Below are 17,390 nucleotides of genomic sequence, written 5' to 3' on the forward strand. Positions count from 1 at the left end.
TGTCAGTTACAATAAAGAATTCCTAAACTGTGATCAGTTAAAATTACGGCAAGGCACAGTGCACAGAACATACGAAACCATGTAAAATCATCAGATTGAGAAACGGAAGATGCACAACTTCACACAGTTTTTTTAAAATTATCCCTGAATTCTCTTCCCAACTGCTTCAGCTGTGTGCAAAGTCACTGTCCGAATTTCTGTGAATTGGAAAAATGGCATTGTGAAATTTCACACTCAAAAAATCAACTTTATTGACTGCAGCGAGAATGATTTATTCTCAGAAATGGGGGGGGGGAATATGTACCAAGCAAGGAGGAATGGCCCTGTCCGCTAGGGATCATGGGAGTTGTAGTCCCAAAACATCTGGAGGGCCGAATTTGCCTATGCCTGACTTAAACCAAACACTTAAAATGAACGTTAAAAAAATAGGGGATAAATTATTAATTGTAGGAGAGGCGGGGTGTTACGGATTTTAAAAATTATGAGAAACCGTAAAAGGAGTGCAAGTCAAAATAGATCTATTTGTTGGGTTTTTATGTCAAAACATTTCTGAAGAATTGAAAAGTAAAGTTTATGGGAAACTTTGCATCGGCCCAGGCTATCAGAGGTGTTGCCCTGGTCAATAGGCCTTACTCCCACGTAAATGGGTGGTATAAATTATAGGAGGTAGATAGCTTGGTCCCAGGAACAGATCCAATCTTGGCTTCTCTAAATAGGGGTGGGACTGTCCTTTTGCCCAGAACCCTGAAAAGAGACTTGCTAATAGCCAGGGAGGGAGATATTTCTCCCAACTGGACCCTGTGGTCATCTGCAGAAGGCGGTTTCCTTATGCAGCCCAAAGCACACACAAAAAATTATACACACACACACACACACACACCCTGCTAGATCTGGAATCCTTTTGTAAGTAATTGGAGGGGGGAACACAAACACAACACACACACCCCCAAAAAAAATGCCCAGCTTCCTTTTAGATGGCATTACCATCCTTTAAAAAAGAGGAGGGAGGCAAGGAAATAGGGAGGGAGAGAAGGAAAGAAACGAAGGAAAATGGGAAGGAAGGGGCTGAAGGAGAAAGGGAAGTGAGGGATGAAAACAGGGAGGGAGAGAGGGAGGGAGAGAAGGAAGGATAGGGAGGGAGGGAAGGAAGGAAAGAGGGAGGGAGGGAAGGGAAGAAAGGGAAGGGAGGAAGGATGAAAGGAAAGGGAGGGAGAGAAGGAAGGAAGGAAGGAAAGGGACGGAGAGGGCTAAAGGAGAAAGGGAAGGAAGGAAGGATGAAAGGGGAGGGAGGAAGAGAAGGAAGGTAGGTCAGAGACGGAAGGGAAGGGAGGAAGGATGAAAGGGACGGAAGGAAGGGAAGAGGAGAGGAAGGGTGGAAGTAAAGAGAGAGGGAGGGAAGGAAGGATGAAAGGAAAGAGGGAAGGAAGGAATGAAGCAGGGACAGAGGGAGGGTGGAGAAAAAGAAAGAAAGAAAAAGACAGACAGACAGACGACCCGCAGCAGCAGCAACCGCCCCCCAGTCCCTGCCAGTTGCCCCCCAAGGGTCCAGGGAGGCGAGGAGGGCGTGGCTGTGATTTGCCCTCCCCCTGCTTCTTCCCACCCCCCCGGGGCGCATGCGCGCTCCCGGCCGCTCCTCCCGGCGCCGGCTCTCATTGTTGGGCACCGGGTGACGCGCGGGCGTCGCGGGGCGAGGCTCGGGCGCCTGGTGGGTGTGGGGCGGCCGACTGGGCTCCCCTCCTCCTCCTTCTTCTCCTCCTCCTTCCTTCCTTCCTTCCTTCCCTCCCTCTCTCTCTCTCTCTCCTCCTCCTCCCTTGGATGGGCTTGCAAACAAAAGAGGGGGGCTGGGCGAAGGGGCTGGGGCGCGCGCAAAGGCGGGCGGCGGCTGGGGGCGGTGCGCAGCCCCCCAAAAGCCGGGGGTCCCAGGCTGGGGGGCCAGCAGGAGGAAGAGGAGGAGGAGGAGGAGGGAGAGGGAGGAGGGGGTCGGGGGCCTGCCATGCCCAGCGCCCTCTACCAGCTGGAGGGGGGCCCCGGCACCTGCTGCCCCCCTCCCGGCTTGGGCAGCTTGCTGCTGAACCCCCAGATCCCGCCCCCCGCTTGCTTCGACCCCAACAGCATCCTCCTCCCCAAGGGAGACCTCTCAGAGCATCCTTCCTCTCCTCCTGCGACGACCGAGGACCACCAGCGGGATGAGGATGCTGAGGATGGAGATGATGGAGAAGAAGAGGACCCCTCCGCCGCTCTCCGCTTCGCCCTGGACCAGCTCTCCATCTTGGGCTTGGCCAAGGATGGGGAGGAGGGGGAGGAAGCAGTTAGAGGAAAGGCGGAGGAGGAGGGCAGAGGAGGAGGAGGAGAGGAGGATGCAGCGGCGCAGCAGCAACATCAGCACCAGGAGAAGGATGGAGACCATGGACCGCTTCTGGAAGAGGCAGAGGGGCTGGACTGCTTTGCCTATGCCGGAGGAACAGGAGGAGCAGCGGCTCTGCCCCTCCTGGGCCCCGAAGTCGGCAGCGCCCCGCCGGCCCCCGAGATCTTTGGGGCCTTCCCGGCACACTTGGGGCCCCCGCAGCCCCCCCTGCTGGCCGGGCAGCACCTGGGCAGCATCGGAAGCCGCAAGAGGAGCGTCAACATGACCGAGTGCGTCTCAGTGCCCAGCTCGGAACATGTGGCCGAAATTGTGGGCAGGCAAGGTAAACCCATAAAACCTGTGATTCATGGGGAACCCCTGGGGGGTGGGTTGGTGGGGTGGGGGCGCTGGTTTGCTTTGCCCACCTTGGAACAGGAGCCCAGCAGGTGACGAGCCGTGACGGGGAGACCCTTTCCGAAATTCGCAAATAACAATTTTATCATTTATACGCCACTTCCATTGCCAAGACACCCACTTAGTAAAACTCACTTGTGAGTTTCTTTGGGGGGGGTCATTATTTTTTTGCATGGGGGTGGCCTGTTTTTTCAGTGCGTCCTGCCCCTCTCTCTCCTTAACTTTCTTTTAACCAAGAAATAAAATGGGCATCTTTTAGGCAGCGCCTTACGAAGAAAAATCCCAGAGCTAGATCCATTTCTCTTGGAAATGGGATTTTCGTAGAGGGAGGGTGGAATTAGAGGACAAGCATGCTTGCAGGGAGGGGGCATATCGGGAGCTAAGCTAGAGGACACCCCTCCTACAAAAAACGGTCTCACATAAATATATGTTTACCGTTTTTCAACGCAGGATGGAAATTGAGGGGGGGGGGGAGTTTACCTCTCTGTGACTTCCTCTCCTCCCCCCAAAAAATGCCCCCACCAAATTGCTTACCACCTGAGTTTATAAAGGCAGCCCTGTAGAGCTTTTTCTCGCAGGTTTTAAGGCCTCTAAAGATTCCCCCAAGCCGTGAACTGCCTTAAACTCCAGGCCCGTCCCATTTCTGCTTTGGGGTGACTGGGGGGGGGGAACCCCACACAAACCCCAAATCCTTTTGTTCTTCTGTATCCCAGGAACAGCGAGAAGGGAAGGCAAGGAAGTTTGGGAAGCGCTTGACTTTTTTCCCATCCCAAAGCGAAATAAATCAGTGTCTGTTTTTATATGTGTTCAGACCTGCCCTCGCTTTTATAAAAAGGAGAAGAACACAACAGAGAGTTTTGGGCAAGAGATTTTTGATATTGGAATGGGGGGCTGGAATCCCTCCTCTCTGGGAGACCCATGTCAGCCTGTGTGCAAGGTTTGCCTCCCAACACGACCCAGGTAAAACGGTCGAACCTTTTGAACCTTCCACCGAAATTGAAATTAAAATAAAAAAGGGTTGCATCCGACAAAGCTCTGCTCAGGGTCGATGGGCCTAGAACGAACGGGCCTGGATTTCAGTGGGCTTACTCTGAGTAGGACTAACTTTGCCATCAGTCATTTCCCCACCCCCAAAAGAAGCCCTCCCAAAAATCTTGATGGACCTTGGTGTTGCCATTTGCATCTTTGTCTTGTGTTTTGAGATGCGCTTCCAAACTTCACCTTTTCAAAACGAAACCCCTCTCTCTTTTTAAAAAAAAACAAACCCTGATGTGTCTTTGATTCCCTGCTTGGAAAAGGAAGATATATTTTTTTTAAAACGGCCTAAAAAGGAGAGTAGGTCGAATATTAAACCGCCGCCCCTTTGCTTTTTGCAAAAAATAAAATAAATTACGGATGAAAGCAAACCTGATTTCAAAGCATCTGTTTAGGTTTTGCAAAAAAAAAAAACACACCCCAAAATGGAACAGTATCGCACCCTTCCTGCTTTAAGCGTGGAACCGGTTGTGACGTGCAATTACACACACACACACACCCAACATTTTCCCCAAATCTCTATATATCTAAGGCTGAGCTTCCCATATGCTGTAACCTTCCTTGCCTTGGTTCTTCAGCAGCTCCTGTGCAACGTTCCTGAATTTCCAACTTCTCGCTCTGGGGTTTTGCTTGGGTGTTTTTATATTTTCTTATTTCCCCCCTAACATTTTATTTTTTTTGGGGGGGTGTGCATCTCTCAACACATACCCCCTCCCCTTTGTTTAAACTTCGCTTTGTTCCCTTTGTGAGAGGTGCACGCTGTCTCGAAAGCAGTGACATCACGCTCCCTGCTTCCTATTGGGCCGTTCTGGGAGCACACACACCCCTCTCCCCGCCCCCTAGGCCACGCCCATCTTAAATTTAGACTATGTCAAGCTTCAATTTTTTCGCACAGGAGAGGAGGGTGGGGAGGGATTGGGGTCAGTGCCAGATTTACGTACAAGCTAAACAAGCTCTAGCTTAGAACCCCACTATCTTGGGGGGGTCCCCAAAAAAATTGAAGGAAAAAAACCCCTGGATGTACATTTCCAAAATATAAGATAAAAAGCAAATGAAATAAAACCTCCATACAGCAACAGTGTTTTGTGTTGTGCAGGCTCCTGTGATGTCAGTATTACTATCATTTTATGTTGGAGCAAGTTTCCAGAGACTAGATTATGAGTCTTTGTAAATTGTGTTTCTAAAGGAACGTTTGTTATTGCCAAATGCCAATGTCTTTGCATTATTAAGTTTGCCGTGGATAAAAAAAAATCACTTTAAGTTAGAGCTTAATAATTATTTCACTCTTAATATACTTCTTAATTGTATTTCACTCTTAATATACTTCTTCTTAATTGCATTTCACTATTAATATACTTCTTCTTAATTGTATTTCAGCAAAAACCATTACATATTTTGTTACGTGCAAATGGCTTGAGATACCTATTAGGTCCATAAATGACCATATAGCATATATTCAACACACAAAAAACAGCGACAATTTGTTGTTGACAAAGGACAGCTGGACATAGAAAGGGCCGCATTACCTTCAGGAGCTGAGGGCCGCATCAAACCTCAATCCGGCCCTAGCCGCAGTAGTGACATACATAAATAACCATTTTTGGCACCTGGGTATTTCGGTCTGAATTATCCCCAATCAAAAAGGACGCTGGTTTTCTTTCTTTCTTTTTTAAATTTTTTTTAATTGATTTTCCAAAATTTTAAAAACAAACAAACAAGCATAAATCTTATCTATACTTAATCCAATCTTCATAACATTGTTAGGTGACTTCCTCTAATCCCCCTGGCTGAATTTCAGTGTAACAGTTTTCCAAAACTAAATTCCTCATAAAATTTAACTTAATCAGTTAGCATCATTCTTTCTTTTCATTTTGACTTTAAACATTTTATTCTCTAACATCACCTGTTTAAATCCTAAGCCTATCTGATATTTGCAAGTGTTCCCAGTTAAGTTATCTTAGCATATTTAACTAAATAGTCTTTGAATTTCATCCATTCCTCCTGGTACTCCTTCCTCCTCCTCCTGGTTGCGGACTCTTCCGAAAAGTGCATCATCTTCATCTGCCATTCCTCCACTGTTGGGACTCCTTGCGATTTCCAATTCTTAGCTAACAAAATTCTAGCTGCAGTTGTAGCACACAAAAACAATCTGACATCTTTAAGGACGCTGGTTTTCTTGGGAAAGTACTGTATTTTTCGCTCTATAAGACGCACTTTTCCCCTCCTAAAAGGGGGAAGTGTGTGTGTGTCTTATGGAGCGAATGCAGGCTGCGCAGCTATCCCAGAAGCCAGAACAGCAAGAGGGATTGCTGCTTTCGCTGCGCAGCGATCCCTCTTGCTGTTCTGGCTTCTGAGATTCAGAATATTTTTTCCCTTGTTTTCCTCCTGCAAAAACTAGGTGTGTCTTGTGGTCTAGTGCGTCTTATAGAGTGAAAAATACGGTGCTTTTGAACGTATATTTCGACCGAGAGCTAACATTTCGACCGTTTCTCTTCTGCCCGGCTCCAGGGTGCAAGATCAAAGCCTTGCGGGCAAAAACCAACACCTATATCAAGACCCCGGTGCGAGGCGAGGAGCCGGTCTTCATCGTGACGGGGAGGAAAGAGGACGTCGAAATGGCCAAGCGCGAGATACTTTCGGCCGCCGAACATTTCTCCATGATCCGAGCCACGCGGAACAAAGCCAACGGCACGGGGGGCTCGATCCTCGGCCCTCCAAACCTCCCGGGGCAGACGACCATCCAGGTCCGCGTCCCGTACCGAGTTGTGGGCCTGGTTGTGGGCCCCAAAGGCGCCACCATCAAACGCATCCAGCAGCAGACGCACACGTACATCGTCACGCCCAGCCGAGACAAGGAGCCCGTCTTCGAGGTGACCGGCATGCCCGAGAACGTCGACCGGGCGCGAGAGGAAATCGAGGCCCACATCACCATGCGCACGGGCTCCTTCGTCGACGTCAACGCCGACAACGACTTCCACTCCAACGGCACCGACGTCTGCCTGGACCTCCTGTCCGGCGGACCCTCCAGCCTGTGGTCCAAGGCCCCCAATCCAGCCCGCCGCGCCCTGCCCAGCCTCCGCAGCGACACTTCCCCGGCGGAGACCTATTTCGGCGGCCCCGTTCCCGATGGAGCGCCCAGCAGCCCCTTCGGCGGCTGCTCCGGCAGCTTCCCCTTCAGCGACGCTCTGGGCTCAGACGACGGTGACTTTGCCCTCGACTTCCTCCCCTTGGAGCTGGCGGCGCCGGCCCACATCTGGTCTCCGTTTGAGGCTCCCGCCGACCCACTCCAGGCCTTCAGCCGATCTTCCTCCTCGCACAGCGGCGCTTCTCAGCGGCGCAAGAGCACACCGCGGCACTCGCCCACCTTCCCGGAGGCCACGGCGGCCCTGGAGCACCCGCTAGCCCGCCGGATCCCGAGCGATCCGGTCAGCGCCGTCCCGTGGCTGCCGCCGCAGGGATCCCTCTCGTCCTTCTCCAACAGCACCGGCTACTCGTCGTCGTCATCGTCGCTGCCCGGGAGCCTCTCGGCCGCATCAGGCTCCCCCACCGACTCAACCGGCTCCGAGGGCCCACGCAAAGCTTCCCGCGAGTGCATGGTCTGTTTTGAGAGCGAGGTGATCGCCGCCTTGGTGCCCTGCGGCCACAACCTCTTCTGCATGGAGTGCGCCATGCGCATCTGCGGCCGCTCCGACCCCGAGTGCCCAGCCTGCCACACGCCCGCCACACAAGCCATCCACATTTTCTCATAGGCGCGGCGGGTTCCCGGGGGTCCGGCGGCCCCTTTTCCCCACCCCCCTTTACGAAAACACGGCTGGCTTTTTGCGAACTTCCAAACTGTTTCTATCAACCTTTTTTATATATATATAAAAAAGCACACACAAACACGGCGGGTTGCGGCGGGGAGGGAGAGGGGCGCCCCGAATGCAACCGTAAGTTACGCCTTCGCTGCGTAATAAACGAGATTTGGAGGCGGGCGGGAGGGGAATGAAATGAATCCAGGGGAGTGGGAGGGCGGGGATGGAAGCGCCGCGCCGATTTCAAGAGTTGGGCCGACGGAAATATATTTTAAAACAATATTGTTTACAGGATAGCTTTAACTTACGATCTGGGCACAACCCTTTTCTTCCAAATAGCAGTATTTTCGTCCTCTCTTTTTTTACAAACACTAACGCACCGAGCGGAAACCGAGGTCCGCATGCGCTATGAAAGGGGCCACGGATGTTGTTCTTTAATTGAGAACACCGTCCATTAATATTTTTTGCATATACAATTTTTGTTGGGGGGTGGTCTGCGGTTCCGGGTTTGTGGATTGCGTTCGGCTCAGTTCTGCAGAACCTCTGTCAACGGGCCAAATCCATGCATTTAAAGCAGAACAGTGCCGCTTTTAACAGTCCTGAGGATTCCGGGAAGTATAGTTTTACGGCGCTGAAAGTTGCTAGGAGACACGCACCCCGTTGCCCTCTCGGCGCTACAGTTCCCAAAGTAGTTTGGCAACCAGCCCCGCTTCCCAGAGAACTCTGGGAATTGTAGTTTTCCCCGAGGGTGACTGGGGGGGTCGCTTCACCACTCTCAGCGCCCTGAACGAACTATGCTTCCCGGGACACTATGGTGCCACAAATGTGGCTGTTATTCGTGTCCCCGGACCGATGTTGGCCATGCCCATGGATTGCAATGGGTCTACTCTGTGTAAATGCCCGATCCAGCCCGATGTGTCTACCTTCCTTAGCCGTACGCAGAGTAAACCCGTTCAGTGGGTTTAAATTGCATCAAACTGTTGGTTTTTTGCAATGAGTCTTCTCCAGTTATAGCTAACATTAGAGCTCAGACGTATTTAGGTGGACATACATATATAATTTCTGTTGGTAGGACAAATAAAAACCCGCTGTCCCCCCCTCCAAAAAAATCCATGCAAAGAGAAGTGGGGGGGTGATTTGGGGGTTCACCGCGATCAGAAAATATGGGGCGAATCTTTGGGGGCAAATTGCCCATTATGCCAATTTAAGTCACAAATGCGCACACACTCAAAGGAAAGTTTTGAACGAAGTCCTTTAATTTCAGTGGGCCTACTCAAGAGTAGGGGCTTGGTTACACCCCACTATCTCTTCATTTTTATTTTTCTCGGCCTGGGTTTTGCTTTGTTTTTTTAAAAAAGAAAACTTTTATTTTTTACTTCTGTGTATATGTAGGGAATTTCTAGGGGAGAATAATTTACTTTATTGAATAAATTTTAAGAACTAAAATATATTTTATTTTTTAAAGAAGGGGGGAGGAGGGAGGGGGGCTGGGACGGGGGCCGGAGCTTTAACCCGACCGCGGCTAAAGTTCTTCTCATATATATATTTGGTGATCTCACTTGCTGATTACGAGAATTGTATGCAGAGATTTATTTTTTTGAACTTTCAGAGCCTTCTTAATAATAAGAATAAAATAATAAGAAGAATAAAGACTTTTTTTGCTACCGATGAAGCACTTGCGTCGTGCAGCAGGGGGGTCTGGGCGTTATTGTGGGTAAACTTTCAAAGTTTAAGCATGTATCGTGCCTTACAACAGATTCTGGGGGGAATATTCTGGACCTAAGCATTCCCGGGGGCCAAATGTCTGGCCCTGGGAACTCTTGTCAAGCCACATTGCCAAAATTAAAAAATGCATCTGGGTCCTTTGGTAAGTTGGCAACCCGAATAAGCAGAGGTGCTGCGGCCAATGTGTGCATTTGGCAACCTCACAAGCTAACGTCTGTTAGAGACATTTACGCTTATGAGAGATTCATATACGATACAGTGGCACCTTGGTTCTCAAACTTAATCCGTTCCGGAAGTCCATTCCAAAAGCAATGCGCGCTTTCCCATAGAAAGCAATGCAGAACGGATTAACCCGTTCCAGACTTTTAAAAACAACCCCTAAAACAGCAATTTAACGTGAATTTTGCCGTCTAACGAGACCATCGATCCATAAAATGAAAGCAACAATCAATGTGCTGTACTATAAAATAAATAAGACAGCATTGTAGATGATTTTTTTATTATTATTATTTCTTACTGCACTGATGATAGTCATTGTTTGGATGGGGGGGGGGTTATCCATTTCCACAGTCACACAATCCATCCATCAGTAGCTGAACTGGGTTCCACACAGTCACAAAAACAAATGAACCGAAAAAGCCTCAAAAACAAAAAAGCAAAATAAATAGCGAAGACAAAGCGCCAAACTTAATCCATTCCAGAAGTCTGTTTGACTTCTGAAATGTTCGGAAATGGAGGCGCGGCTTCTGATCGGCGCAGGCGCTCCGGAAACAATAGTTGACAGTCACGTCGGACGTCTGGCTTCCGAAAAACGTTCTAAAACCGGAACACTCACTTCTGGGTTTGCGGCATTTGGGAATCAAGGTCCCATTGTACTTTTAAAACATGTTTCGAGCTTTAAATTCTAATCGCCCCCTCGCTGGCTTTCCAGTGGGCAGCCAGTCTCAGCATCCCAGTTTAAGAAATTTTTCATCAATCGAAGCACATAACTCCTAAATCGCCAGCAGCAACCCAGGCGACTGGGCAGACCTCGCAGGGTCGTCAGGAAGAGAACCATTCGCACAACCCTGAACTCCTTGAATGAACGATGCCTTATGAGGAACGGCTAAGGGAGCTGGGCATGTTTTGCCTGGAGAAGAGGAGGTTAAGGGGTGATATGATAGCCATCTTCAAATATATAAAAGGATGTCACATAGAGGAGGGAGAAAGGTTGTTTTCTGCTGCTCCGGAGAAGCGGACACGGAGCAATGGATCCAAACTACAAGAAAGAAGATTCCACCTAAACATTAGGAAGAACTTCCTGACAGTAAGAGCTGTTTGACAGTGGAATTTGCTGCCAAGGAGTGTGGTGGAGTCTCCTCCTTTGGAGGTCTTTAAGCAGAGGCTTGACAACCATATGTCAGGAGTGCTCTGATGGTGTTTGCTGCTTAGCAGGGGGTTGGACTCGATGGCCCTTGTGGTCTCTTCCAACTCTATGATTCTATGATTCTATTCTAACCCTGAACTCCTTGAACGAACCTTAGAATCAAATAACTGAACTCCTTGCAGCGAAGGCAGGCTATGAACCTTAGAATGAAATAACGTGAAACAAATCCTAGATTCAGGTAGGTAGCCGTGTTGGTCTGACGCAGTCAAAACCTATTAAAAAATAAAATGTCCAGTGGCACCTTAGAGACCAGCTAAGTTTGTTCTTGGTATAAGCTTTCGTGTGCACGCACGAAATCTGAAGAAGTGGAACAAATTCGTTTTTCGTTTCCGCTTGGATGCAAAACACACAGACGCACAAAAGACCTCGGAGCAGTTTGACGAAAAGATAAAAACAAGGAAAAAACGACAATCCTACTTTAAAAGCGTCGGGATATTTCGTACTCTCGTTTCTTGGAGGTTGTCGATGGGTGGCTGTCGATAACGGGTGTTTTGGCTGAGATTCCTGCCTCGCAGGGGGTTCGGCTGGATGACCTCAGGGGGTCCCACCCGACTCTGCGATTCCTCAATATCCATCGCCGATAAACAAAGCACCGACAGGGCAAAGGTATTCTCGCCTGCTCCGCACCTGTGGGCCAAAGGAGGTGGGTTTGTTCCCCTATCTTAAATAGATGCCGAAAATCTAAGAGATTCCCAATACCAGCAGAGAGTGCCAAAGGTTACGCTGGGTAGCCTGAGAGTCTTATAAATGATTTTAATCATTTTATAATCACTTCGTACCCTCTTATTTTGTCTCTTTGGCTCGACTGAACCTATGGACTTCCCTCCCGGACGGTTTGCAAAATTAAACTTTGCATCTTTGCATTTCGCTTCATTTCCCGTCCTTGTTATATCGTTACTTAAAATATTCTATCACCTTCATGGATCAATGGAATCATTGGGTTCCATGATCTCTGCAGATGGTGACAGCAGTCATGAAATTAAAAGACGCCTGCTTCTTGGGAGAAAAGCGATGACAAACCTAGACAGCATCTTAAAAATTAGAGACATCACCTTGCCAACAAAGGTCCGTCTAGTTAAAATTAGTGTGATGTATGGAAGTGAGAGCTGGACCATCAAGAAGGCTGATGGCCGAAGAATGGATGCTTTTGAATTCTGGTGCTGGAGGAGACTCTTGAGAGTCCCATGGACTGCAAGAAGATCCAACCTCTCCATTCTGAAGGAAATCAGCCCTGAGTGCTCACTGGAAGGACAGATCCTGAAGCTGAGGCTCCAAGACTTTGGCCACCTCAGGAGAAGAGAAGACTCCCTGGAAAAGACCCTGATGTTGGGAAAGATGGAGGGCGCAAGGAGAAGGGGACGACGGAGGACGAGATGGTGGGACAGTGTTCTCGAAGCTACCAGCAGATGGCAGCAGTGGAGAATAAAAAAGTGGCTTTTGAATAAATCTGAATTTATCAGCCAGACCTGAACTTGAACTTGATAACTCGACCTCGGCTCCTAAATTTTGCCAACAAAGTCATACAGAAAGACTCTGTGTTTGCTGTCTCCTATTCCAGGTAAGACTTACCCAAATATCTTCGCCATTTAATTATTTTTATTTTTTCTTAAACTGCCTCGAGACGTTGTTGTTGTTGTTTTACAAGCGAGTGATGCGCAAATTGTACAAAATGAAATAAGAATGAGAACAGGGATAGCGGAAGACGTGATTTTTGGTTTCGACCAGCTTCTAATTTCACCGGTTTCAAATTCAGCCCTCCACACTCCTTTTTCTTTCCTTTTCCTTTCCTTTCACCCTCAAGGAAGTTTTCCGGGTACCCTGAGGTTGGTATCCAGTTTTTGCACAGATGTTTCCAAAATCACTTCCCCTGACATAATAAATTACAGAGTCGTAGAGCTGTGAGGGAACCCGGCACTCAAATAAATTATAGAGTCATAGCATTGGGACCCCCGTGCGGTCATCAAGCCGAACCCCATGCAAGGAAGTTACAGCTTCATCACCGTACACAATGGTGAGCGTTTTGTCGGTTTCCAATGCCGTTTGTATATTTGAATATTTCTCGCTGTCCGGTTTCTGTGACTGTTCGCCAAACTTTCCGGCCACGCCTTGTATGATCTATAATTCTGCAGCCAGGCTGTCGACTGGTTATTGTTGTTGTTGTTTAGTCGTTTAGTCGTGTCCGCCTCTTGGTGACCCCCTGGACCAGAGCATGCCAGGCCCTCCTGTCTTCCACTGCCTCCCGCAGTTTGGTCAAACTCATGCTGGTCGCTTTGAGAACACTGTCCCACCATCTCATTCTCTGTCGTCCCCTTCTCCTTGCGCCCTCCATCTTTCCCAACATCAGGGTCTTTTCCAGGGAGTCTTCTCTTCTCATGAGGTGGCCAAAGTCTTGGAGCCTCAGCTTCAGGATCTGTCCTTCCAGTGAGCACTCAGGGCTGATTTCCTTCAGAATGGAGAGGTTGGATCTTCTTGCAGTCCATGGGACTCTCAAGAGTCTCCTCCAGCACCAGAATTCAAAAGCATCCATTCTTCGGCGATCAGCCTTCTTTTTGGTCCAGCTCTCACTTCCATACATCACTACTGGTTATAAGGGCTCTCTTTTTGCAGTAGCACCATTGCCTGCTGGTCTGTTGCTGGGCACAATCCCAACAACAGCAACCAGGGGGGAACTCACCTGGACTCAGTTCCAGAACCTCTCCAGAACTTTCACGTAGCTGCCACTCAAGCCAAGAAAAGAGGTGTTCGTGCAGAGTTCTGACCCCTCTTTATTTTCTAGAAAAATAGTATTGATATTAACAATAATACTTCTACGCCACCCATCTGGTTGTTTTGGAGGGTGCGATGGTGAGGAGAAGGAAACACACATCTTTGAAGGAAAGGTAAAGGTAAAGGGACCCCTGACCATTAGGTCCAGTCGCAGCCGAATCTGGGGTTGTGGCGCTCATCTTGCTTCATTGGCCGAGGGAGCCGGCGTACAGCTTCCGGGCCATGTGGCCAGCAGGACTAAGCCGCTTCTGGCGAACCAGAGCAGCGCACAGAAACACCGTTTACCTTCCCGCTGGAGCGGTACCTATTTATCTACTTGCACTTTGAGGTGCTTTCGAACTGCTAGGTTGGCAGGAGCAGGGACCGAGCAACGGGAGCTCACCCTGTCATGGGGATTCGAACCGCCAACCTTCTGATAGGCAAGCCCTAGGCTCTGTGGTTTAACCCACAGCGCCACCCGCGTCCCTCCTTGAAGGAAAAGTGGGCCACAAATATAATAATTATGCTTGTGAAACGTTGACTGCTTATAAACGCCATCTCCAACTCCTCAAAAGATTTCATCAACAGTGTCTCCAAAAATTTTTACACATCGCTTGGGAAGACAGGTGAACTAATATCAGTGTACTGGAAGAAGCAAAGATCACCAGTGTTAAAGCGACAATTCTTCAACATCAACTTCGCTGGACTGGTCATGTTGTGCGGATGCCTGATGATCGCCTTCCGAAGCAACTACTCTATTCCCAACTTAAGAATGGAAAGCGTAATGCTGGTGGTCAACTAAAGAGGTTCAAAGACTCTCTCAAATATCCTCTGATTCTCTGCTAACTAAGCCGCCATGCTCTGAGCTTGGCTGACGCTGATTCCCATCTCTGTGACATTTCCACAAGCCCCAGTGACCTGATTCCGGTTTTTACGGAGAGATAGGCAGCTCCCCACCTAACCGAATCTTTCCAGGTCACCCGAATGAGGCTGCTCTCTCGCAAACGGCCGCGTTTACGCAATGCGAATCGGGGCAGCGACCAGGCCTCTCTGGGCCGGCGGTGACGCCAATAATGAGGATAATTCGAGGGTGGGAACATGGTGCCGTGCAAAGCAGCCCTCTGGTCCAAATCTCTGCCTCGCACTCCCGTCCTTTCCCCCCTTCCTTCATCTTTCTAATTGTCCTGAGTCACTGATGGCCATTGATGGATCCCGGTTGCCGTGGCAATAGATGAATAGGGACCAGAGACTCGCCACGGAAAATGGAGCGAGGAAAAGGATGCTTAATGCTTTATTATTATTTTCTCCACCTGGTAACAACTAAAATCTATCTATCCATCTATATTTGTTGCGCTATTTGGTGGCGAATAATAAACACTGTGAATGGGCGGCAGGCCTCTTTTTCAGGCCTCAGACACAGGCAGGGGGTCCGCGAGGAAGAAAATAAAATTTAAAAACTCCGTTGCCTTATAGGGTGGGGGCCGTCCTCAAGGTATTGTGCGAAGAGTGTGTTTGTGTGTGTGCTTTTTGAGAAGAGAAAGGAGCGTCGCTTATTGTCCAGCCAGGCAGAACAAACAAAAGGATGTTGTGGGTTTGTAGGACACTGTCGGTCTTTGTTGTTGTTGTTGTTGTTGTTGTTTTGTGTATGTGTGTGAGCCGGGAAGTGAATTGGTTTTGGTTCGAAATGTGTGTCGAGGAGGAGGGGGCAGAGAGGAAATTTCTGGGCCGCTCACCACCCAACAACAGAAGATGGGAGAACCTCCATGGCCAAGAGCAATCTACCTCCATCCGTCCTGTCCACTCAGGGCAAGCAGCGGAGGAGCAGACCTGATCCTAGTCGTGGTCACCCCTCGCTGGAGGTACCAGGATTCACACCGGTGGACATCTGCTTTTGGAGACACTTTGGTTCCCATCTGGAAGTGGATGCTGGTATGTTAGGGCCTCCTAACACCCTAACAGTGCCCCCGAAGGACCAGGTGCGCAGCCTAGGAGTCATTCTGGACTCACAGCTGTCCATGGAGGCGCAGGTCAGTTCTGTGTCCAGGGCAGCTCCACCTGGTACGCAGGATGAGACCCTTCCTGCCCGCAGACTGTATGACCAGAGTGGTGCATGCTCTGGTCATCTCCCACTTGGACTACTGCCATGCGCTCTACGTGGGGCTGCCTTTGAAGGTGACCCAGAAACTACAACTAATCCAGAATGCGACTGGGGACTGGGAGTGGAGACATATAACCCCAGTCTTGAAAGACCTACATTGGTTCCCAGGATGTTTCCAGCACAATTCAAAGTGTTGGTGCTGACCTTGAAAGCCCTAAACAGCCCAGTATACCTGAAGGAGCGTCTCCACCCCCAACGTTCTGCCCGGACACTGAGGTCCAGCTCCGAGGGCCTTCTGGCGGTTCCCTCCCTGCGAGAAGTGAGGCTACAGGGAACCAGGCACAGGGCCTTCTCGGTGGTGGTGCCTGCCCTGTGGAACGTCCTCCCATCAGATGTCAAGGAGAAAAAAGAAGTACACAACTTTTAGGAGACATTTGAAATATTTGAAGAGGGCTCTCCTATCTCTTCTCAGTCTCCTCTTTCCCAGGCTCCTTCAACCGCTCCTCATCAGGCTTCGGCTGCCAAGGTGGTGGTAGCCAAACTGAGTCCTGCATCAGTCGTGGTCCTTGTGGTCTCTGCAAAAACGCAGTTAAAAGCCCCACAGCGTCTAGCATGTCACAGTTGCATAAAAATATTTAAGCAGTCCGCCAGGGACTCGAAGGAACCTGAGAATCACTGGATATCTCAAAAAGGGCATTGGTGGGCATCGTGCCATGCACTCTCCTCAGCCGCCCAAGGCCCAAAAGGAGGCAAATCCCCTTGCGAAATTGACGCAGGTCTTCCAAAATGGCCTCCGACGAACATTGAGGGATTTTTTTTGGTGGGGGAGGCACAGAATGACGGCCTCCCCGACATTTCCCCCGTCGCCTGGCGATGCTTCGATCCCAAATTCCCCGCGGCGTTTTTCCACATCCATGCCTTTGCCGCCACAATTTTTTCCAGACTTTCCGGGGTTTTTCTCCGTCTGGGGGTTCGCCCCATGTGGCGTGTGCCCCCAACAACAACAAAAAAAACCAAACCCCACCGCGTGGTAAGCAGCAGACCCACGCCCTTTTAAAAATCCACTTTGGAGAGGGGCTGTCAGGCCCGATCTGTCAGCGCCGACTCCCACCGCCATCTTTCCCCCTCAATGAGCTGATCTCTTCCGACATGCCATGGCTGCGGGAAGAGGGGCGCTTCGCTCGCACCCGGCGTAGCTTGGCGGAGGAGCAGGGGGGGCGCCGTCGCTCTGCCAGGCCGTGGGGGGCTAATTCATCCTGACAAGGAGTGTGGTGTCAGCCGACAAGTTCCCCCGCCATACTATCCCCACCACCTTCCCCGGGGTGAAGGCGAGGGCCCGTGCAGACGTCCTCATGGCATACCCCGAATTGCGGCGAAGAAACACCCGCCATTTTGCCATGGAACCTACCACTGTCACTCTTATGCTTCACTGTATGATGATGATGATGATGATGATTAGCCGCTCTGAGCCCGGCTTCGGCTGGGGAGGGCGGGATATAAATAAAATTTTATTTGTTATTGATTTATGATGGTGATTAGGAACTCTGTTGCAACAGAAGCGTAAAGATCTGCCTTGCACTCGATCCATCACCTCCAACGTTTCTCCGATGAAAAGAGGGACATCTTATTCCATCACCTCCACGATTTCTCCCATGAAAATGGGGACGTCCTATTCCATCCCCTCCAACGTTTCTCCCCTGAAAAGAGGGACGTCCTATTCCATCCCCTCCAATGTTTCTCCTGTGAAAATAGGGGTGTCCTATTGCATCCCCTCCAACGTTTCTCCCCTGAAAATAGGGACGTCCTATT

The 17,390-nt window shown here is 49.7% G+C and overlaps 2 protein-coding genes across 2 annotated transcripts in view; one reads left to right on the top strand and one right to left on the bottom strand.

Annotated features, from left to right (window-relative positions):
* Positions 1 to 17,390, bottom strand: part of KISS1R (KISS1 receptor) — a 285,361-nt gene that overhangs the window by 193,739 nt on the left and 74,232 nt on the right. The gene's annotated exons all lie outside the window — the stretch shown is intronic.
* MEX3D (mex-3 RNA binding family member D) lies at positions 1,882 to 7,627 on the top strand. Its single transcript, XM_082206928.1, has 2 exons — positions 1,882 to 2,687; positions 6,302 to 7,627. Exons 1-2 carry the CDS (start codon positions 1,994 to 1,996, stop codon positions 7,540 to 7,542), a joined length of 1,935 nt encoding a protein of 644 aa, XP_082063054.1. The 5' UTR covers positions 1,882 to 1,993; the 3' UTR covers positions 7,543 to 7,627.

This window comes from Podarcis vaucheri (genome assembly GCF_965113315.1).
Source record: "Podarcis vaucheri genome assembly, chromosome: 18".
Lineage (NCBI taxonomy): Eukaryota > Metazoa > Chordata > Lepidosauria > Squamata > Lacertidae > Podarcis > Podarcis vaucheri.